General features: G+C 38.5%; 3 protein-coding genes across 6 annotated transcripts; all 3 read right to left on the minus strand.

Annotated features, from left to right (window-relative positions):
• Window positions 1-1,091: 1,091 nt before the first annotated feature.
• ccdc169 (coiled-coil domain containing 169) lies at window positions 1,092-5,265 on the minus strand. Its single transcript, XM_013915306.1, has 8 exons — window positions 5,159-5,265; window positions 4,978-5,060; window positions 4,593-4,703; window positions 4,133-4,173; window positions 2,940-3,038; window positions 2,464-2,517; window positions 1,674-1,750; window positions 1,092-1,290 (listed from the first exon to the last, which is right to left on the minus strand). Exons 1-8 carry the CDS (start codon window positions 5,233-5,235, stop codon window positions 1,092-1,094), a joined length of 741 nt encoding a protein of 246 aa, XP_013770760.1. The 5' UTR covers window positions 5,236-5,265.
• Window positions 5,266-5,923: 658 nt separating this feature from the next.
• Window positions 5,924-13,025, minus strand: sparta (spartin a). Of its 4 annotated transcripts, none has more exons than XM_005750751.1 (8): window positions 12,904-13,025; window positions 11,711-12,542; window positions 9,876-10,070; window positions 9,021-9,177; window positions 8,562-8,756; window positions 8,298-8,459; window positions 7,452-7,542; window positions 5,924-6,439 (listed from the first exon to the last, which is right to left on the minus strand). In XM_005750751.1, exons 2-8 carry the CDS (start codon window positions 12,509-12,511, stop codon window positions 6,196-6,198), a joined length of 1,845 nt encoding a protein of 614 aa, XP_005750808.1. In that variant the 5' UTR covers window positions 12,512-12,542; window positions 12,904-13,025; the 3' UTR covers window positions 5,924-6,195. The 4 variants fall into 4 exon arrangements, with proteins under 4 accessions (XP_005750808.1, XP_005750806.1, XP_005750807.1 ...); XM_005750749.1 differs by having other exon boundaries at window positions 12,756-13,025; XM_005750750.2 differs by lacking the exon at window positions 12,904-13,025 and adding an exon at window positions 12,656-12,730.
• Window positions 13,026-13,407: 382 nt separating this feature from the next.
• ccna1 (cyclin A1) lies at window positions 13,408-21,811 on the minus strand. The gene is made up of 9 exons (XM_005750753.1): window positions 21,555-21,811; window positions 17,367-17,513; window positions 15,557-15,776; window positions 15,374-15,468; window positions 15,001-15,227; window positions 14,671-14,875; window positions 14,444-14,557; window positions 14,212-14,345; window positions 13,408-14,079 (listed from the first exon to the last, which is right to left on the minus strand). Exons 1-9 carry the CDS (start codon window positions 21,555-21,557, stop codon window positions 14,028-14,030), a joined length of 1,197 nt encoding a protein of 398 aa, XP_005750810.1. The 5' UTR covers window positions 21,558-21,811; the 3' UTR covers window positions 13,408-14,027.
• Window positions 21,812-22,442: the final 631 nt, after the last annotated feature.

Here is a 22,442-nt window from a genome sequence, read left to right on the forward strand (position 1 = left end):
GATCAGGCCTAAAACTTTTTGAGGTGACCCTGAATCCTCCCACTGCAGCACTGCAATAGGCTTAGGTTGCTGGGGGATTCCCATGATTCACTGAGCAATTCTCATTCATTCACCTGTTCTTGCTCATTATGTGTTTATCCACCACTTTACTTTTAATCATTAGTCATTATTAATCTCTGGCTCTTCTCCACACCGTGTCTTTTGTCCTGTCTCCCTCCCCTCACCCCCAACCAGCTGCTGCAGGTGGTTGCCCCTCCCTCAAAATTGGTTCTGATGGGGGTTCCTTCTGATTGTTTGGGTTTTCTCTGTATTACTGTGGGCTCTCAACCTTACAATATAAAGTGCCTTGTGATGACTGAGCACTATATAAATAAAATTTAACTGAATTGAAAAAGGTCTCACAAAAATTGGACGACAGAAGATAGGAAAAATGTCATCTGGCAAGACGAGTCTTGCCGCTGAAACATTTAGCTGGCAGCGTCAGAATTTGGTATAAACAATTTGAAAGCATGGATCCATCATACTTTTTATCAGCAGTTCAGGCTGCTGGAGGTGGTGTAATGCTGTGAGAGATATTTTCTTGGCACACGTTGGGTCAATTAGTATCAGCGCTGTATTGTTTAAACACCACAGCCTGCCTGAGTGTTGTTGCTAATAATCTGTTTATGACCACTGTGTACCCATCTTCTGATGGCTGCTTGCAGCAGGACACTGCATCATGTCACAAAGCTCAAATCACCTCAAATTTTACTCAAATGTCTTCAACAATCACCAGATCTCAATCCAGTACAGCAACTTTGAGTTGTGGTGAAATGGGATATTTAGATCATGGATGTGCAGCCAACAAATGTACAGCCACTGCATGATGCAAAAAGGACCAAAATCTGTGAGGAATTATTCTAGCAGGTTGTTGAATCAATACCATAAAGAATTGTGGCAGCTGTTAAAGAAAAAGGAGGTCCAGCTGAGTACTGGACAGTACAAAGTGTACCTAATAAAGTGGCTGGTTAGTGTAGAAACTGCAGTATTTCAACATAATCAGTCGCAATGTGAACTAAAGCATAACCAAAAGCAACATGACTAAGTTTGGGTTACGGATCGTGCTTCGGGTTGTGCTTAAGCGTGGGTAACCTGCTTTTCCTTTGTAATTTCTTCTCTCCTTTTCTCTCTGCTATTCTTCCACCATCACCTCCTCCTCTTTCTTTCACAAAGGCCTCGCCACCATCTTCTTCTCCTCCCTCTTTTCCTTTCTTAGAATCAGCCTCTGCCTTCCTGCCAGTCTGCTTCCCTCTAAGCAACAGGAGATGAAAGGGAGAAAAGTACAATTTATATCTACCAAAATTGCTTTGATTAAAACAACAATGTCAGTGGCTTTATATAACAGTCATTATGTCAATAATAGCCTTAGAAAATGTCAGAATCTATTTATTTATTTACAGCATGAATTGTTTGTCAAGCATGAATACACAGTTAAGGAGTCGAGGGAAAACTGATTTCAGTGACAGATGTATTGCTTCCTCCCAAATTAATAAGTGAAATCAGAATTAAGCCAAACACCATAAAAATATAAACCTTTGAGTGAAGCTCATTCTGCATTCATTCTATAAAGCATGTTATTGCGCTGCAGTTTATGTTATTTTGTCCATAATCTGTGGGCCTTGTGCTTCACAGACCTCATTTGTTTGCTCTCTGGTGCCCTCTGTGGCTGTGCAAAGTACTGTCTTCTTTGAGCTTCATGGGTAGATGACAGCTGTAGGAGAAGAGAACCGATTAGTAATGCAAGTCCACTCTAGACCAGGAGTGTCAAACAAAAGGTCCGTGGGCAGGAATTGGCCCAGTAAAGACTCAAATCTGGCTCACTGGAAGGCTTTGAAAAATGTGAAGAAGTGTATAGATTTTGAACTTTTAACTTTATTTTCATCAGTTTTACAGCTGGGCAAGCAATGAGCTACCAGAACCTTTTTCTGTAATTTTACACATTATTATGAAGAAAAACGTAAATGCACCATTAAACTGACATTTTTGTACATTAAAGACATCTCAGTGATTAAATCTTCAGTTAAATGTACTTTTCTGGTCTGGCCCACTTAAGATCAGAGTGTGCTATATGTGGCCCATGATGTAAAATGAGTTTGACATCCCTGCACATGATGTAAAGCTGCAGTAACTGTGACCTATGGTCTCTAAAACACAGTGAACTCAGTTTCACTTCAGCTTGCGCTCTGCAGAAACCTGTTTTGTTGCAACATACAGAGGAAAGTCCTTGACTCCCTTTTTTGCCTGAGCAGACTGACCTGTTATATAACAGGAGAATAAATGAGAGCTGCATGAAAACAGCAGAAACACAGCATGCAGAGTATGTCATTAGAAGTACAACACTTACTGTAACACTTACCAGAGCATGTGTTTAGCAGTCAAGGATTAGTCGTTAACGGGTATTTGCTTAAGATTGTGACTGCTTACCTTAGCAATTTCTGACAGGTATGCCCGCCTCTCATCATTGGTTTTATGAAAAGCCTGAAATTAGGAAAAAACAGCAAGCTATACCGTCACAAATTTGTATTCATGAGCCACGCTTGTTCTATCAGGCAATAATCTATCTGCTCGTGGGTACAATGTGTGTATGTTTGTGTGTGCACTTCTCAAGTCTTCAATGTTAATTAGCAACAGGGATTACTGACTGCACGTGTCGTTTGCTAAACCAGCATTCAGCGAATATCTCTCTCTTTGTTGAGCAGAACAATAAACAAAACGAAATCTTTCTCAATCCACTGCTAATGGTGGCTACTCACAAGTAAACTATTTATTACCTGGAAAAAACTAAAGCTGCTTGTCTAAGAAATAATAAAAAAAAAAAACATAAGTAGAACACCAGACGTTGTGGCCTCAAACAATCCCTCTCACTGTTCTATGTCAAAAGGGACAGCTAGGAGTCACACCTTTCCTTCTTGTTCAACTTGAAGATGACAATCCATTAGCTGACTCTGGAGGTCAGATTTCTCCCCGGTCAGGAGCTTCAGACGTTGTCTCAGTGTTTCCTGTGCCAAAGCGTTCCCGTTAATTAGAAACAAATCACGACAAAGAGGCCACAGAGTACGAGGGTGTCACGCTGCTGAATTACCAATCAATTTGTTCTTGAATTGCACTGTGCTGCCTGACGGGATCAAACAATAGCAGCATCGTTAATGCAGAAAACACGAGTACAAAAATGGACTGAGCTCATACGTATTTTAATAACCATATAAACACATTAGCCCTGTGAAATGGTAAGATTTATAGCCCAGAAAAGACCAGTAAGACCTTTGCAATTTTCTAGGTTTGGAACAGTCTGCTTCTTTTCATTGTGCACCTGAGAGGAGAGTGTTTTAAGGTTGCAATACTTGAAATCTATGAGTACCACTCTCTGAATATCAGTCTGATGTCTTCGGATCAGCCAAGTGTTCTTTTCTACTTGGTTAGATCACATTTTTTTTCTTCCTAATCATTAATTGTGTTAGAGTTGTATGCCACTAAGAGGATGCATTTGAGGCACTGAGATCACTAATCAGAAATATTCTTAGCCTCATTCTTTAGAGCTTTAGACATAGTAGCATGCTCTTGTATTGCTTACTTTACCAGAACACTTTCATTTACCTCCATATTAACAGTATCGTGATAACATTCCTCTCACATGCTCACTCTCTCATACGGTCATGCTCAGTTTGTCTAAAGACTTCCAGTATGCAATATTGTTTCCTTGGTTACACTAATAAGCATCTGTTAGCATTGCTCTAAGAAATACACACATATTTAGACTGTATTGTGCAACCTTTGGTGTGCCTTAAAGTATTGTAATTAGTGTGTATTACTCTCCCATGGTTTGTAATCCTGTGATTACAGCGCTGTGATTAAACTCTGGCTTATTCATCCTGCATCAGCAGGAGAATAGAGAGCAGCTGGCCAAACAGTTCTGCCTGTGCTGTCCACTCTCCTTAACCGATTCTGTATCTCTGGCTCTATCTTGTGGCGCGTGCTTCTGTCTTACACTTGCAGCTCCCTCTCGCTTTGTCAAACTGTCCTTGGAAAAAAAATATCAAATTTAACAAAACTGATAAAGACAAACCCTCAGTGGAAAATGAACATTTGCGCTCACCACTGGCATGTCCTCATACGACCGAATAGAAGCCAGTCGGTCTGCAAAAAAAAGCAAGAGCATTTGAGTATTATGTGTGTATGCATAATACTGAAAAAAGAAACTTCTCGAGATGGGTGGAAGTATTCCATCTTGTCTTATTTATTGCACTAAATGGAAAAAGAGAGTTTATTTGAAAAATCATGCATTTTAATCATTTAAAAGATGCAAAAAAATATTTTCCTCCCAAGTTGCCTATTTTACACGAGCATCATCATCACAAATGCTTCATGTATTGGAAATGTTGAGCTCATATATTTAAAAGAGTTTTTGCAGATGACACTACTCTTGATCTGGAGAAAGATAACCTACCACACTATACACAGAGGTATAGTGTTGTTACTTACAAACACTTGTGAAAAAACTGCAACATAATGAATGTGCTTTCACAGTAACGTTTTTTGAAAGCCTGAGAACTTACCCACAGGGTTTCCTCTTATGTCTTCCAGTCTCTCACGGATGAGTGAGATCTGCCGTTCCAGCTGCCCATTTAGCTCTACCTGTGTCTCATACCTTGTCCTCCACTCATTTCCTGATACATCAGCAGAAACATAGAAAACCATCATAATATAGTCCTTTTGAGGACTGAAGACATTACCGACAACAAAAAGAGAACCATGTCTGACTTTTTTTTTTTCTGGAGGTCCTAATGTAATATCATGTGGTAAACAGTACTCAAGCTAACATACATTTAAACACATACACTCACTCGACAGTTTATTACACCTGTTCAAGCGCTCTTTAGCACGGATATTTAGTCAACCAATTGACCAACCAATTCTACCAGTCACTTTAATTTTGCTTACCTTCCCCATCAACACTGTGCAGTCTTTCTTGGAGTTCACTCATGGTACTCCGCAGATCAGACACTGACTCTTCAAGCATTTCTCTACGACCAAGAACTAAATTATACTATTCTTGCAGTGTGTAAGTTAACATTTATTTAAACAAACAAAAAAGGTCTTTCTGTTGTTATTTCAGACTTACTTCATCCCCCTCTCCTTTTCCAGTTCTACCTGCAGCCGTGCCAACGCGTATTTACAGTCCTCGCTAGCTTTAGCCATGTTTCTGGAAAAAAATCTAAGCTTTGTTTGGGTTTCTACGGAAACCGCCGTTTCCGGTGTTGTGCCAAAAAGTGATCGGGTGCCAGAAAATGATATCCAGTGTTTTTTGTGTTTTTTATGTGGAATATCTTTACGTATCTTGGTAGAGAGACCTCCGTGAACAGGGTTTACAAAGGGGTTATATATCAAATCATAAAATTAGATGTTTCTTTAAGTATCTTTATAACTCCCTCTATTGTACTTACATTATAACCAACCCGGTCCATTTTGTCCACTTAAAGTATGTTTACAGAACTATTGTTATATTTGTTGCAATATCTGCTATCCTCTTGGCCAGATTACTCTTAAAAACACGTTTTTAATATCAACCAGATTTTTATAACTGGAAAAATTAAGGATATATAGAAGTCACTGCCAAAAACTGACGCTTCTACCTTGTTACACGAATGTTGTTTGTGGCTCAAGATGACTTGATATCCTCCACGAGGGATACATGTGACATATGTTTCACATATTATAGACCAACAAGTTATTCATAGTTTAAATACGTGCAGTTTTTGGCAGACGACCTTTTTTTTTTGGCACAGCTTATCAGGAAACGTCGACAAGGGCGCAGGAGTTTTTGGTTTGTTGCTTTTCTGTTTTCCTGACAGACATTTTATAAATTAATCTCTTGCTTAAATGCGCCTAAAAACGTTTAATCACATTAGTAAAAGAATACATACATTCAAGGCTGAAGACTATCTGTACATATAACATGAATATCTTAATATCTGTATATAAATGAAACACAGACTTAAATAACTTAAAATTAGAAGCAAAACTCCATTCAGTGTTAAATTAATTCTAGTATGTTCACATGGACATGACAAAATATAGCAAAGAACTGAAAGGTCTATTTTTCATAAGATCCCTATCAAAGATAAAACATGCAGGAAGGCATTAAGATGCACTGGAAATCTATTTTTTCTTCTCTTCTTCCTTGTTCTTCTGTACATCTTTTGCCTCAGCCTCATCCTCTTGTACTTCCTTCTGCAACTTTTTCTCTTCATTTGATTTTGCGGCCAATTCCTTGGCCGTGCATTTGCCAGCCTTCTTGAAAAAGGCTTTGATGCCTGCATTATCGATGTTGTTTGCAGTCACGCCAATGTTGATCACCGACTGGAGACCAGTGTCTGTGGCTTCGCCTGCATTGTTGCCGTACCTTCACCACAATTAATGTGGTGAGGTTACAGAAATGGTGGTAGAGTTGTATGATGGAAGAAAATTTAATGAGCATGTGAATTGAAATCTGGGGCAAGTTTGTTTACTACAGTCATTCACATAAAAAAGACAAAAGAATTAGGAAAACACAGTCATATCATTATTTATAGCTGTTTATTAACAACAAACTATGGAAAATATCTACAGATAAATAGTATGAAGAGCATAAGCATCACCACCCAGCACAAGCTGACATGTAACAGTAACATGGACAGACCCAGAAAGACACCTGATATTTATATTGTGTCTACACAGAAGCCACAGCTCAAACAGAACATTAGCCCAGTAGCACCAACTCCAGGGATGTATTTGTCTACACAGAAGGTGTTCAGACATATCACTGAGTGTAGGTCACCTATGTTTTCAAAGCCATTACTGTTCTTTGCATAACACACAGAGGGAATTAGACACGAAGCATAAAAGCAGTGTTGCATTTATGGGGCTAGAGCAAAGGAAACACCCAATCTGTTACGTATCCTGTTTAGGCAAGGTTTTAAATTACAAAGAGTCAAAACAGAAACCAAAACACATACTTTCTGTGTCTGACATGTATGACTAAGAAATGCCATTTTGATTAAGTTAGTTCCACGTTATGTTGTTGTATTCAACTTGTTGACAGTTTACTGCTGTGTGCATGAAAGGGTTGAGCAGGTACACGTGTTAGTTTACAAGCCTTTTCCTTTAGTCCGCTGTGCAGTCATATGTTTCTGGACAAGTTTAAAAGATTCTCTAAGCCCCTAAATCTGAAAAGAAATAGGTGTGAAAAGCAGGTCAGAGCACCACCATCCCAAGAAGAAAGAGGCAAAGTAGGTAAGAATCAGACTGGTTTCTGATCCAGCTTGGTACTGATGTTTAAAATGACCAAACAGGTTCAGAAACAAGATGGAAACAAAAGATAACATTAATCCACTCATGATACTAAAGCATGAATTAATTAAAATATATGAACTTACTTGTAAGTGACAGTTGAGACCGTCTCTGCTGCCACACTTTTCCCAACAAGTTTTGCTCCAGTCTCCAGACTGGACCAAATGGTAGCCAAACCTAGTTCAAAATATCACCGATTTTAGAAACCTTATACTTTAGAACTTTAATGTGATAGTTAGTGCTAGTGATGATATGAGAATTGTATCAGTTTATGCACAATTTTTTAACTGATTAACATTTAGTGTCTTGAAAAAACATCTGCCCTCTCCTTGAGTTTTTGCATATTTGTCACACAGGTGTTGTTTCAGATCATCAATCAAATTTTAATATTGGACAAAGATAAGTAAATGCCCTCTAAACCTAATAACTGGTTGTGTTAGCTTTAAGTTCAGACTTTCACTATGGCACTTCAAGACATTTATTTGGGGGGTTTTAATCATTCAGACGTGGACTTGCTGGTGAGTTTCAGGTCACTGTCCTGCTGCATAACTCAAACACAGTTCTGCTTCAGGATGTGAACTGATGGCCTGATATTCTCCTTCAAGATTTTCTAATACAGAGCATAATTGATTTCCATCAAGTTCTCCAGGTCCTGAAGCATCAAACCAGTCTCCAGACCATCACACTACCACCACCATGTTTGACTAATAGTATGATCTTCTTTTTACTAATGCTATGTTAGCTTTATGGCAGACAAGGGGATTCAAACCTTCCAAAAAATTGTCTCATCAATTCACAGAATATTTTTCCAAAAGTCTTGAGAATCATCAGGATGGTTTTTTTTGATAAATGTGAAACAAGTCTACTCATTTCAGTACTTTTTTTTACTGCACTGTAACCTTGTTGTGAACATCCTGAAGTCTTGTACATACCATGCACAGTGCTGACCGCTACAAACTTGGCTCCATCCATTTTGGAAGCTTGGCCGTCTTCTTTCTTCTTCAAAGCTTCTGGAACCAGTTTTGCACCATGTTTCTTCACATGAGGTGCCATCTTTTCTGCCAGTTTTTCTGCCACTGTGCCTACACCATTCACTAAAGATACAGAAAGGTAATCATTATTATTTTGGAAGTAGAGTTCAGAGATTCCATGACTTAAAAACATGATGTCTTGGATTATTTCAAAGTAGTGCTCACCCAAGAACTGGCTGACTCGAACAGCACCCCCAGTGGCCTTTCTGGCCATCTCCAGACGTTTGGTGGTACTGGGGCTGACCTCTGAAGGAGTCTCTTCAGGTGTGAGTTGGTCTCGAATCTTGGCTGCTCCTTTGTGAATGGCCCTACCAGTAGCTTCTGCTCCTTTTATCAGTGAATCACTCAACCGAAGCGCTCCTATGGAGATATATTTGAGATAGTGAATGTACAACAGCAAAGAAACTGTCATTTAATAAATTCCTAATAAAACTATATGAAAGCTATTTCAACAACATTTTCTTTGAAGCACTGAAGGGCATTACAAAGATAAACAACACCCACTAGTGGGCATTTTTTTATACAGAGGGATGTCTAATGTATAAGCATTCAATATAACACTTTGAAGGGATATATACAAGTTATTTTTTTCCCCTTCATTAGGACCCTTGCTTATAAACTCACCTGTCAAGATTCCTTGACCCATCTTCTCACTCCATCCAGGAAGTGGTAGTTTTTCCTGCTCTCCTGCTGATGTAGTCGGTTCTACTTGCTCTTTTGTGGGATTAAGGGGGACTTTCGTACTCAAGTTGACTACCTCTGACTCTGTGCCCTCTGGACCCTGTTAAGTCAAGGGACAAAAACAGTGGGTGGGTTGCTTTAAAAAAAAAAAAAGTACGCCCAAACAGAGTTGGCATGGACTATTTTTTTACCTACAACATGACATAACCACTTCATTCCTCCTGTGTCAAAGAAGTGTCAAAGAAAAATGTGTTTCTAGTATATCTAGTGTAACAACTTAAACCAGCCACAACATGAGTTTTCAGTTTCCACAAAAAGGTTCAATTAATGCTTTTACTAAGACTAAGACACTGAGTTTGTTTTGCATCATTTCCAGGTATTAAATCAGGGCTTGTTTAAATGCATGGACACAATATAACAAACTGCTTTGAATGTAGAGTTTCACAAGGCTTTTAATTCAGTTTGACAGTTTTGGGTAGTTTTACAGCTAACCTTTGTGATAGAGACAATAAGACAGGTAAAAATGGAGAGATAAAATCATTACACCCTCACATACCCAATGATCATTTTTGGGCACAAATAAATAGCAGACCTCAAAAAGCTTCATCTTCCCTGTACTAGTTAGCAAACTGACAGTATATGTATGTATACAATTTCCAAGGCACCATCAGGAGCTACTACCTACAAGGTCTTTCTGTTTCCAAACCAGGAGAAACATCCTATAAAAATTAACACCAAAGCTCCGCTCCAACACATACACACCCTTGCATTTGTTTCCTAAAGGAAGTAAAAGCTGACCTGGATCCTGAATTCAGCAAGCTGTGACAGGAGGTCCTGAAAAGTCTGCAGGTCTTCAGGAGGCAGCTCAGAAGACAACACTATACCCGCATAGCACCCTGGCATTTCTGCCAAGGAGTCAGGGAACATAAAGATCCCGGAGTTAGCCAGCAGCACTGGGGTGTCTTTTGTCAGTGGGTACATCCAATCGCATACCTGGAAAACACAATGACATTAAAATATGTAGGTGATGAATGTTAAGAGTCCTTGAAATTAGATCCACATCTGCTGTTTATAACAGAAACCTGAAATCTTTAATATGACACAGAGAGTGAGAAATGACAACATCTGCTGAGTGTTTGTTTCCATGAGGGGGAATATGTCCCATTTGCAATTTATTTCATCAAATAACTTCACTGGAAGATATTATAAGATTTGGTTTGAAGGGTTTCCCAAGGATTTGTGCTTTCTTTTTCTCTTTTGAGCATAAAACTGTACTCTCATTTCCAAGTATTTACAATTTCCTCTAGTCTGTTTATAGACACGTTGTAGGATTTAAGGATTCAGGATTAATGTCACTTCTCAACTGAGGCAAAATACAGACACTTGCTGCATCGTACCACTGGTATGCCGGCTGATAACATGACCCCTGTGAGGGCACAGGACACTGAACAGCAATACAACAGAAGCGCAGAGTCATCTGTTAATGGGACCATTGTCTTGGCCCAAAACAAAGCAAGGACAGAATACAGGAGCAGCCTACCAGCCTGGTCGGGTGGGAAACAAGAGTCATGGGTTGCAGTGCAGTTTACAGCACAGCATAATACAGGCTTTGTAAAGGTGCCAGAATAGATTGGTATTTTATATAAACTCAATACAAAAGCCATCACACAGAAGGTTGCCAGAAAGCACAAAGTAAAAAGGATATGAATGGATATAAAGTAGATAAAATCACACTGTTGCACAGGAAAGATTAAGCAACGAATATCTGCTCTATAGATGAACAAGCTATAATAAGTCTCAAATGAAACAGTCTAGTTTTCTGTTAAATGAAAACTAGACTGTTATTCATTTAAGAGTCTAATAAATAATAAGCATTTGTACTTCAGCAACCAATTTCATCTGCAACATTGCTGTTTCAGTGTAACAACAATGATGGGATTGCAAGCTGAGGGTGAAGCATTTGGGCAATCTATCAATATACAATTAAAACTTAATATGTAACTATTTTAATATTTTTTTAAAAAAATGTTAAAGGCCTTTTTTCAGAAAAGAAATACATCTAATCCACCATTTGTTGCTAAAAAAAAAAAGGTGTAAGAAATCAGTTAACAACACTGCCTTTTTAGCATTCTGTTCCAATATTTTGTAGACACACATACTTATTGTTGAACTAAACATATCCATAAATTGCAGTCTACAAAAAACTTAAGACTTTATAATACCATAATTTACTAATAAAAGTGGCACCTTTTAATTTTCTCACACTACATTACTATAAAAAGTAAGTATAAATTACGTAAACCTTGCATATAGCATAAATTATAATATGAAACATGAGTCCCACACTGTCTTGTTCGACTTGTACATAAAAAAATACATTTAAAAGGTGTATTTATTATTGTAGGGAACTTCTCTTGTGTTTTAAATGGTTAAGGAATGTGTCAAAAACACGTCATCATTTGTAAGAGGAACATTTCTTTGACTCAGAGTTATGAAAGACTTCTCAAACAGAAGAAACAATTCCCCTGGGGTCACACCTGCTTGCTCTTAAGGACACACACCCAAAATAAAAATGCTTTTCTAAAATACACACTCTCACAGGTTAACATACACTTAACAACAAATATACTTACATGTAAAAACACTGCAGGTTTTTCAGCAGGGGAATCCTGCTGACTGTCCACCACAATGATGCGAAGGTAGCCTGGAGAGGAGAGTGAGCTGACTTGCCCGTTTGGTGCCACAAAAAACAGCTGCACCCCGGAAGGGATGCACAGCAGTTCAGTTCCATTTTCTCCTGCTACTGCTGCAGTCTGTCTTCCTGGACAAAAGCCACCTTCAACAGGAGCATAAGCCAGGATACGGTGCCCATCTGTGGGCTGTGGTGTGTATGCTGGAGGCTGCTCTGCTGGACTGGCCATGGCAATAGTTTTTGAAACCACTGCAGGGAGTGTGTCTGGAGCAGGAGGGGTCGCAGGACTGACAGGGACTGTGTTGGGGGTTGGGACAATGTTGTGGGTGGTAGCAGGTATGGTGGGGTAGAGATGGTGGACAGAGTTTTGGGGAGGCTGGCCGTTAGGTGCCAGGTCTGGATAAAGTTGGGGAACAGAAAGATCCTTCAACAGCTGGTCTCTCTGGTTTGCTGTTATAGTAAGCTGAGATGTTTCCAGGTCAGAAAGGTGGTTCTCAATTGTCTTTAAAGTATCCCTCATCTTCTGTTGAAGCTGCCGGGCTGTGTCCCAGTTCGCTCCCTGCTGCCGCTGCCCTCCAGTGGGAACCTCCAGTCCCTGAGTGAGGTGCAGCCGACCCTTCCTGTAATACTCGAGGGCCTCGGCTCTTTTCTCTGCCTCTTCAGCAGCCAGTCCACGACTCAAAGAATGAAACGCCAGCTCATACTGGTCCCTGATGAGCAGTAATTCAGCAGGTTCACCCATCGCCTACCACTGAGGAAAGGGCGCAAGAAAACTAGAGAGGAGATAATGAAAGCTTGTTAGCTCTCTTCTGTGTGTGTGTATAGTGTATAGTACCTGTTCTAGAAAGAAAATGTAGTCAGTGGCACTAATTCAGAGCTTACGTACTCTGTGACAGCAGCGTTTATGAGTTACGTGAGAAAAATCTCAGCAATGTAACTGTTATTGGCAGCTGTTGCCAGCAGAGAGGTTAAACGGCAGGTTTTACCTGAACAACAAGACCTGCGTGCGAGCTTTCTAAAGCTTTCCCACACATCACTGGGAGACTACTAGGAAACTGAACTTCAACTACTGCCAAAAAAAAAAAGAAAATGCTTCAAAGAGTCGTTATTTGAATCTTCAAGTGTTCTACTGACATTTAGGTTTGAAAATCCCCTCCTCATATCAGTTTTCTCTTAACTCTGCGGCGTCTTCTCGCGCTCCACCAGCCTCGCGCATCAAAGTAACCGGGATAGGCGCGAGAAAAAAAAAAACGCCTTCCGGCCAGTCCTTTCAAAGTAAACTCCAAACCGATTGTCCGTCTTTTAACTGTTGTAGATGCCTTGCCAGTCTAAAATCTACGAAACATATGTCAGTCCCGTCTGAATGATGATGACGATAAAGCCGTTTAGACCCCCAAATCACGGACTTTTATACATCCTTTAATTATACCGTTAAAAATTAAAGATGTCATTTTAAAGATGACAAATTAAAAACGCCGAAAATCCCGGTGTGAAATTTAATTTACAATTTAATGCACAATATTTAAACATTGCAATTTAAATGCATTAAGAATTTCATTCAGAAGAAGAAATAAAACACAGTGACAAAAACTCTTGAGAAACTATGAACTTTTATTGAAAAGTTCATACCATCTAAAAACATTTTTCAATCAGTCATAATACATAATTCTAGTAAACTACCACTAAATACTACCTTCCAAAACTTTTTCCATTGCCACCATGTACATATAAAAAGTGGCTTTTAGTTCACTTTTACATTAACTGCGCAGAATGGTGCCTTAGTTCAGGCTTAAAAGGCGGTTTGTTTTAATGCAAATCATTTTCTGTGTTAACATAAATCTTGCGGTTTGTGTTTGCAAGTATGTATTGCACATGTACAAGTGCTGTAGAAAAAAAAGTTAATAAAAGTTTAAAAAGCACACACTGCAAATATATACAAATGTAAAAAGCAAATATTGTGCATGAAAAGACAATAGTGTGTGATGCAGGAAACCTTCTGAGGTAACCACTTCTACGGCATCTTACCAGAAAACAGACATTTTCATGCAAAACAACTCGAAAAATATCAGACATGGCTTATTATTGCAGATATCTGGATCATCTGGACAGGTTATTTTCATCTGCATAAATTTAAAAAAAAAAAAGTCCAGATCGGCTTATATGAATAGTCTTGGCAGCAAATGCCACTTTGCTTGCTTGTTTTTTTTTTTGTTTGTTTTGTTCTTCATTTCATTGTGTCAGATGGGTGTAGCAGTAAGTCACGGGAAAAACAAAAAAGCAGGGGGAGTGATCCATGAAACGCCACAGTACCTGTAAACGGAGACAGAAAACATCATAAGGCAAGACAGAAAATAAGACATGCAAAACTGCACATGACAGGCTTTCATCTTATAGTTGTTTTTAAAGTGGTTTGAATTTGAAAATACATAAACCATTCCTTACTTTGAATTTTTGTACTTTTCTCTGATGCCCTGTAGTGGGCGACTCTCTGCGCTGGCGTATAGCTTGTACAGGTCAATCAGGCAGGGAGAAATGTCAGCCATCGTGTATCCGCTAAAAGCCACTAAAGAATCGGGCTAAAGCAGAAAAACACAGGTTAAAAGTCACATTTTTTTCCTAATTTCTTAAGAAATTTCAATAAAATTAGATTAACCAAATAAAATATTAAACTTACCCATAAAGACGTATTTATGGTGTAGGAAGCTAGGCAGTAGGCTGCAGCAGCAACCATAGATGGGCTGTACTGTAGAAATGGATCCATTTCCAGCAGGCTTAACTCCGCCACATACTAGAAAGCAGAAATAAATTAAAAAAAAATACAATAAATAAAAATAGAAAATCATATCCATATTCCTTAAAGGCATTTGGCCTGACTATTGTTAAATGATTCAATTTACTCACCAGGGCCAGGTTTTTGGTGTTGGCACAGACAGACTGGATGGCCATGAAAAGGTGAAGGAACGAGTTTATGGTGGGTGCCGCCAAGTTGAAGCCCAGCACACTTAGAAATGCTTGCTCCATCCGAAGCAGCTGTTTCTTAGTGTAGGTGTTGTCTGTGATGGTCACAAATTGGTTGAGTTTAGGAGGTGACTTCTCCTCATATTTTCTAAAAAAAAAAAAGTAGCAGATCAGATGGCATGTTATATGTAAGGTTGACTATTAGCACAGACTATTAGCAAAAAAGAAAAGGGAAAAAAAAGCATTGATCATTAGAAACAAACAGTGACTTACGCAGCAATCACCAAGGCAGCCGTGCCAACCAGCTGCAGCTTGCCTCGTTTCACATTTCCGATGAGGGAGAGAAATCGGTCCAAGTAATTGATAGCAAGATGAAGCGTTTCAGCTTGAAGTTGGAATTCCTGCGCCACCTCAGCCATCCAGTCCACCAGAACGACGCGCATATCATCCGTGATCTCTGGGTGTCTTTCTAAATACTTTGGCCTTGGCCTGAATGCAATCTGCAATCAGAAGCCAAAACATTATATAGTGAACTAAAGAACAACAAGTCACAATTACATTGCAATAAGGTTGAAAGAAATTATGGAGGTCACTGGGCAAATAAATAAATAAAAATAACCAAACATACAAACAAAAAAATTCAAACCTCATTATTCCTCAAGTACTGGTGAATATCTCTGGCATACTCCACACAAAAAACCTCCTCAGATTCAGAAGGCGTAGAAGCATCCTGGCGTGGACCTATAAAAGTAAAAAGTAATGAGCATTAAGGAAAGAGGAAAAACAACAAGTTTTCTTGGTAGATTCTTTTTTAATCTATCATACTCACTTGAACTCAGCTCCAGCATGATTACCATATCTTCATTGTGCAGGGCATTGGTTTCCTCATCTTGGTAATTACGGTGTCCGACAACTTCTTCGCCAGAAGCCGCAAGGACAACTTCGCAAGCCTCTTCCACGTACACATCAAAGCTGGAGCTGGAAGGGCAGCCCAGACAGTTGAGTTGAGAGCTTTCTGAGGTTGAGCTGTGTCTGGAAAACTGGCCACCCTGAAAATGATAATAACCCAACATGATGGCCTTGGTTCCTTAAAAAGAAGAGAGCTGGATTTCTTGCGTGATGTTTCCCTTCTCCTCCACGAGTCTTGTTCAGTTTTGAAATAACAGAGGAGAGAACTTCCAGATATTTAAACCCCCAGTGGGACTTGGTCCTGAGAGTCGCTGACCTACTATTGGGTCGACACATGAGTGAAGGTATGAAAAAGGGGTGTTGATCATTACTGAGAATGGGGACAAAGGGTGAAGCCTCTATCTACCATTGTCCCATTCATCATCGTTTGATTTGTTAAAATTATCTGAGGCAACTTGATTGGCAGCTGAAACTCCTGAGAAAGCTTCCCAAGTCGTCAACCACCACCCGTTTTCAACGATGGTCGTTCACAGTGGACAAAGGCCCCCTTTACACCTTTCTCAAACCGTCTGTTTTCTCAGTCCAGACATTGTGAACATTAGCGAGAGTTTCCTTTCTCCTTTCTCAATCTAGTGGAGTCTTGTGTTGCACTGGCACTGATCAAAGCTTTTATTCATGCAGTGCTTAACAAATTTATCCGACCAACTCCTAGTGTAAGGTTTATTACTCACCCACCCTAAATCAGCAGTATTGATAATAACCAAAAACACTTTTCTAATTCATTTCTAGTCTTAATTTTTATTTTTATTTCATTTTAACCTTTTGCTTCAAGTCAAATGTTTCAGTCTTAGTTTTAGTTGTTAGTTGTTAGTAATTCACTTTATTATGGTGGGCACATACCAGAGACAAGATTTAAGGACATCAGTAAATACATTACAATAACGACCCATTACCTTTTGAAAGCAGTTGACACAGTCATCCACAGTCTCAATAAACACAACTATCAAAGCCTCATGAGGCAATTTCTGATTTAAAAAAAAACACTATTTATTATTATTTATTTTATTTAGTTTTCCAAGTTCACAAAATAATTTAACTTTTTTCCAAAGGTCTGCTTTTTAGTTTTTTGTGTCTAGTTTTAATTTTCAGTTTAGATTTAACAACCTTGGTTTCTGTAATATTAATCTACCAATACGCATAAGCTCTTTAATCAGAATGACAATTTTAAGTGTAAAATATAATTATTACTGTTATTTTGGTGAACAGTTCATTTTCAATTTTACTGTTTTACAAAAAAGCAGGAAAATGATGTGATTACGAAGCTAAACTAAAATTATTTACTTGCATTCCTGAACAGAAAAATCCATTTTAGATGTTAAATCTTATGCTTGATTAATTTCTGGCTTCTCAGACAAGACCAGTATGTTGGTAAATACAGTAATTGCTAGTTTTAAAAAGGTTTTGAGGTATTTCTAAAATATTTAATTTTTCTTGTTTTTATGGTGTAATAAATTTGCTGTACCTGGCTCATGGGACAATAGTAGCTCAGCGACCTTCGGGATGACATCCAATGGCACAATCTCCATTAGAGGTTGAATATCAAATGAAGAAGCCTCTTAAATGAAAGCTGAAACATTTACTTTGTCCTAGATGACTGAGAACCAACATAGACAAGCTAACATGATTGTCACGTCAACAGCGGTGGGGAGTGTTTTTTCTCTGTCACCTACCTGGCTGAGGGATCGACCTCGCAGTTCATTTTCTGACAAGACTCCGAGCACCGTCCGCTGTTTGGACCTCTGCAGTGTATCTACTCTGGCTGAGGGTGCCATATTTTCTTTGCTGGCTCGACTGCGTTGACTTTTGCTAAAGTTCATCTTTAAACAAAGACATTGGAAAAGAACAAGTAAAAAATATGCTTTTTTTATCCAGAAAGATTATAATGATTATCAGGTCTCTGTCACTTTCCTGTATACATTGGCAAACACAGCAAGCAAGTATGAAGACTTTACTTTCAGAGTAAAAATGCTTTAAAGCAGTATAGCAGCCAAACAGGATTGCAAGTGACTGATTTTAAGTTAGGGAAATGTTGGAAAACACATTACAGGTTTCGCAGCGCTAAAGTGGATGAAGTTGCTTGTTTTTTTAATAAAACTATCACATAGAAAATATCATATAAGGGAGATGAACTACAGTTTTAGTCAGAAGTTTATACGCATTCATCATGTGCATCAAAGTCATGGTCACTTTGGGCTTTTAATTATTACTTTCAACTGCTCTTTTAACAGGGTGCAATATTTGTACAGCATCTTTAATAGCTTTCTATAATTCTCACAGGCTCAAAAGTACACACACAGGCTTTAAAATATACATACACACCCCACTAACCTATGGTATAAGTTTCTCTTTGGTTAAATGTCTCTTAGCATGTTGTGGCTCAACCACATGCTTTTGGTAGCCATCAACGAGTTTCTGGCATAATTCTGGGTAGATCTCTTCTTGACAGAATTGCTAGGGTTCATATTTAAACTAGGGTGGACATGTGTCACAGATTATCAGTCGTGTTGAGGTCAGGGCTTTGGGAAGGCCATTCCAGAAGCTTACTTTTAGCCTGCTTTATCCATTACAAAACCAGTTTTGTGTTTGGGATCACAGTTCACACCCGACTGTGTCCAAGCTTCAGCCATCTAACTGTTGTTTTGATGTGAAGTTGATGAATTACATATCATTATTCCTTACTACATTTACTTGTCATTGAGGCCAAATAGCTTAATCTTTGTCTATGATTACGTGGATAAGCTCGAGTCGTTAGCCAACACCCGTTTTGAACGATGGTCGTTCACAGATGGGGGCTTTGGTTTCCTTTACTGCTTTCTCAAACCGTCTGTCTTCTCTGACCCAGAATGTAAACCCTGCCAAGAGTGTCCTTCCCTCTTTGAGTCATGATCAACATAGCAAAGTCTTTTTCTGATGAGATGACGTGCCTCTGGAGTGTAACGATTAAAGCTTTTATTCCTATATTGCTTAACAAATTTATCAGACCCCCCTCCCAATGTAAGGGTTGTTCCTAAACCCCTCTGGCCATAAAACATTTCTCCAACAGGAATTTGGGTCATCCATGTATGCACTTGCAAATTTCAGATGAGCACGAAGGTGAAAGTTTGTGTCTTCTTCCAGACTTCAGGCACATCTGAATAACTTGTACTTATATAGTCTAGTTTGAATTGATGATCTTGGAATCTGCAGGTTTCTAGAAATTGTTTAGCGACGTTCCCAACTTCTGTAACTCTACAATTCTCCTTCTTAAATCTTCACTGAGTTTCTTAGACGTCCCTATTGTTCTGAGCATTGGTCAATCCAATGAGTGCTGTCAAACAAATCTTTTTTGTCCTGGCAAATGAAAATAACAGTTGTAGTCGACCATAATCACTAATAATGAGTTAACACTCCTTGGCCTTTTCAAGACTTTCTACAACTTTTTGACCACTTATAAAAAGATTTAAGTGAATGCATGTATTTGAGCCCGTATGTATAATTGTGACCCTGTGTGGATTAGAGAAAAGTCAATTCAAACTTCTGACCACAGCTGAATGTCCTTTTAGTTTCTCCAATGTAGAATATAGTTACTGCTTGGGTCCCTGCTGGCATCATGGGTGGAATTTCTATATAAAATTTGTACTGTTCCCTTTTTAAAGCTTCTGATTCTAGTTTGTCACAGATTTTCAGCTCATTTTGACTCCAATCACTCTCCACCTCCTGTTTTTCTAAAAACTGGAGATGGAGGATGTATGGCAGGGATGATGCTCAGTGTTGTGCTGCGTATACTAGAATTAAAACTGCTTTTACTGAAACTGTTTGGTTGAAGATGGCAAAACCCAAAATTAGCAGGGCATTCATGTCATTGATAAGTAAATGTAAACTTCTAACCACAACTGTAGCTATCAAATACAAGAGGCAGGGACCGGTGAAGCTACGTGAAAAAAAAATGCATGGATTGATCAGTTTACTATTACTAAAAACTGCTGGTATTAAATGAGTTAAACAACTAAAAGTTGAAAAGTGAATCTTTCAGCTCTGCAAGTAAAAATACACAAAAAAAAATGGTAAAAGAGAGAAAAGTCATAGGTCATCTTAAATCTACACCAACTGAGGTCATAGCAACAAAAAAACTGTTTGCAAAAGTGTTACACAGTGTATTCCTGAGCACGTCCTTTTTCAATACTACGGTGAGAGAGAATGGGTTTGTAACTCTTACAAATGACATCTTGATGTCATTTTTACTCACTTTGGCAAGGACTGCCTAAAGCTAGTGCGTGAGTAAGATGGCGGATTACAGGAACCGAGATTCAGTCGCAGATTGCAGAAAAATTACGAGTCTAAATCTATAAATGAAATCCTCTGTTAAGGGTCTCCAAGCTTCAAAAATCATAGAGTCACCTGCTAAACAAACAGGTGAGACAGTTTTGTTTTGTTTTTACCATTAATGTACTAAAAATCAGAGGAAAAGCAGATCCAATAAAGACTTTGAGATAAGTAAACTCTTCAAAATGTATCCGAATTTAAAGTATGAGATCAGGCAGTAAAGGAAGTTTGATCTACTTTTGATCTAATAATCAGAAGTTGTGTGTCACAAACATCAACACACTATGTAGACAAATATGGCATAAACATGGGCGTGCCATAAGTTCCCCAGTTTCACCCAGAATGTCTACTTTGCATATGGAGGAAGTGAAAGAAGGGGTCTATTATCCTGTTCTGAAATACCACTGAGCCATATAAATATATCAGGACACAGTTCGCTAATTACATTAACTCATGGTCATTGATTAGTGGTCATGACAACTGTATACAGTCATAAAACTGAACTCACAGCCCATTGTTAGTCAGTGCATGCGCTGTTTGGAAGGGTGGGAAAACCTGGAGTCAGCTAAGACTGAAGAAGTCATTGGGATGAGTGGTGAAAAGTTTCTCCCACTGAAAATGCGACGTCCAGATGAACAGAATCAACTTTCTGCGACTTCAGAAGCATAATCCACTATTAGGATGTTAAAAAGTATAAAAGTTCCCATTCACTAAGCGTGTGAACACAGTGTCTTTTCAGTAATTCTATTTTTTAAAAAGGCATGTTTTTAATCTTTCAGTAAGGAAAGATTAGTATGCATTGTTTTCATATTTTCTAAAAATGAAATAAAGAATCATTTACAGTGGTGTGAAAAGTCTTGAGCCACCCTTCCTTTCTTTATATTTTAGAAAAATTTAAAAAAAAGAAGGTTTTTTGGAGGACAGATTTATTGAAATGTGCAAACATACATGAAAATGCAGGATACATTTCAAAATTTTCGACTGAAAATTCTTCGCCAAAAAAGCAGTTAGAATAAATTATGATGTTTTTGTGTCGGCCTTTTTAAGTATGATATTAAAAATTGTTTATTTGCTAAGTTGTTGTAGATGCAACATTGATATATTATTTTTAAGCTTTAATCATTCGTGTCAGTGTTAAGTGCCTTATCAAACAAACAAATAAATAAAAGAAACCCGAAGAAAACAAAAATATTACTCGGACCGGACAGAAAATGGGTGAAAAAAAAAACACCGTGAAAGCTCTTTAGAAAGCCTGGAGAGCTACTGCTCAAGACCACTTAAAAAATACAAGAAAGTCTGGATCATTGGAGGAAAAATATCCAGGAATCAGGGGTGACTCAGGACCTGCACGGCACTATTAATATTCCCCGTGCAATTATGGTCTCACATTGCCATGGTTACTAAAAATTTGCAGAAGGAATCAGTCAGAAAAAAATCAAGGAAAACAGGATGTTGCACTGTGAAAACACAGTGCATCACCCCGATGTATCACAGACCACTGCCCGCTCATGGTTACATGTACTTTTTAGTGTATTTGTTCCTAACTGTAAACTCACCATGATCAGGATCAGTGCAGTTAGCAGTTTAGCGTTTCAGCGTCACCACCACCGACCAAGTCGGACAATCGACAGCTGCCCCTGACTTGGTTGTTAATAATCTGTACCAACAGCGCCCTCTGGATCTCTTCGCGTGACTTGAAGCAGGTTTCTGGGTGTAGCAGGGTTTTTTTTTTAACTTTCTTTCGGCGATGTTTGCCTCGAAAATCAGCTATTTCCTCCTGAGTCTCTGTCCAATCACGTGGCAGAACGCAACCGCCGACGGTCAACGTCACATGGGTTACTGGATTTATCCGCTCAATATTTTCCCGTGATTGATTAGTTTTATTTGAACTCTTCACAACTTCGACTCCACATATTATAGATCAATCTTAGCTGATGCCCTGAGGCGAGAAAAATGAGTTGTGTTCGGTCAGTGTGTTTTATTAAATCTACAGGTGCTGCAGGGGCTGTAGGAGAATTATTGAACAGGAAGGCTGCCTGCATGTATAAGTTATTAATACTCTTCGCCATACTCCACATATAAATAGTCTTTGCCAAAAAAGGGAAAAGAAGAAAAAGAAAAGATTATTTCTGTGAATCGTAGAGGACTTTATCATTTTATAACATGCTGAAAAAACTGCTTGACAGAGAATCTCACTTGGCCTTTTTCCCTCTTCTGCTTTATGAATAATGTTAAATAGTATTTTTAAACTCACTTTCTTACCATATTCGTCATCTATAAAGTTGTGGGCGTTACAAAAATATACACACTGATTAACCCTAACCTTTGTAAAGTTTTGAGTACAAAATCTATTTACCTACTTTTATTTTCACAACTATAAATATAAATATTATATTATATTATAAATAATATTAACGTTGTGTCTTCTCTCACTCACGTGCTAA

Source organism: Pundamilia nyererei, unplaced genomic scaffold (genome assembly GCF_000239375.1).
Source record: "Pundamilia nyererei isolate P.nyererei 1_Seehausen unplaced genomic scaffold, PunNye1.0 scaffold00286, whole genome shotgun sequence".
NCBI classification, from domain to species: Eukaryota; Metazoa; Chordata; class Actinopteri; order Cichliformes; family Cichlidae; genus Pundamilia; species Pundamilia nyererei.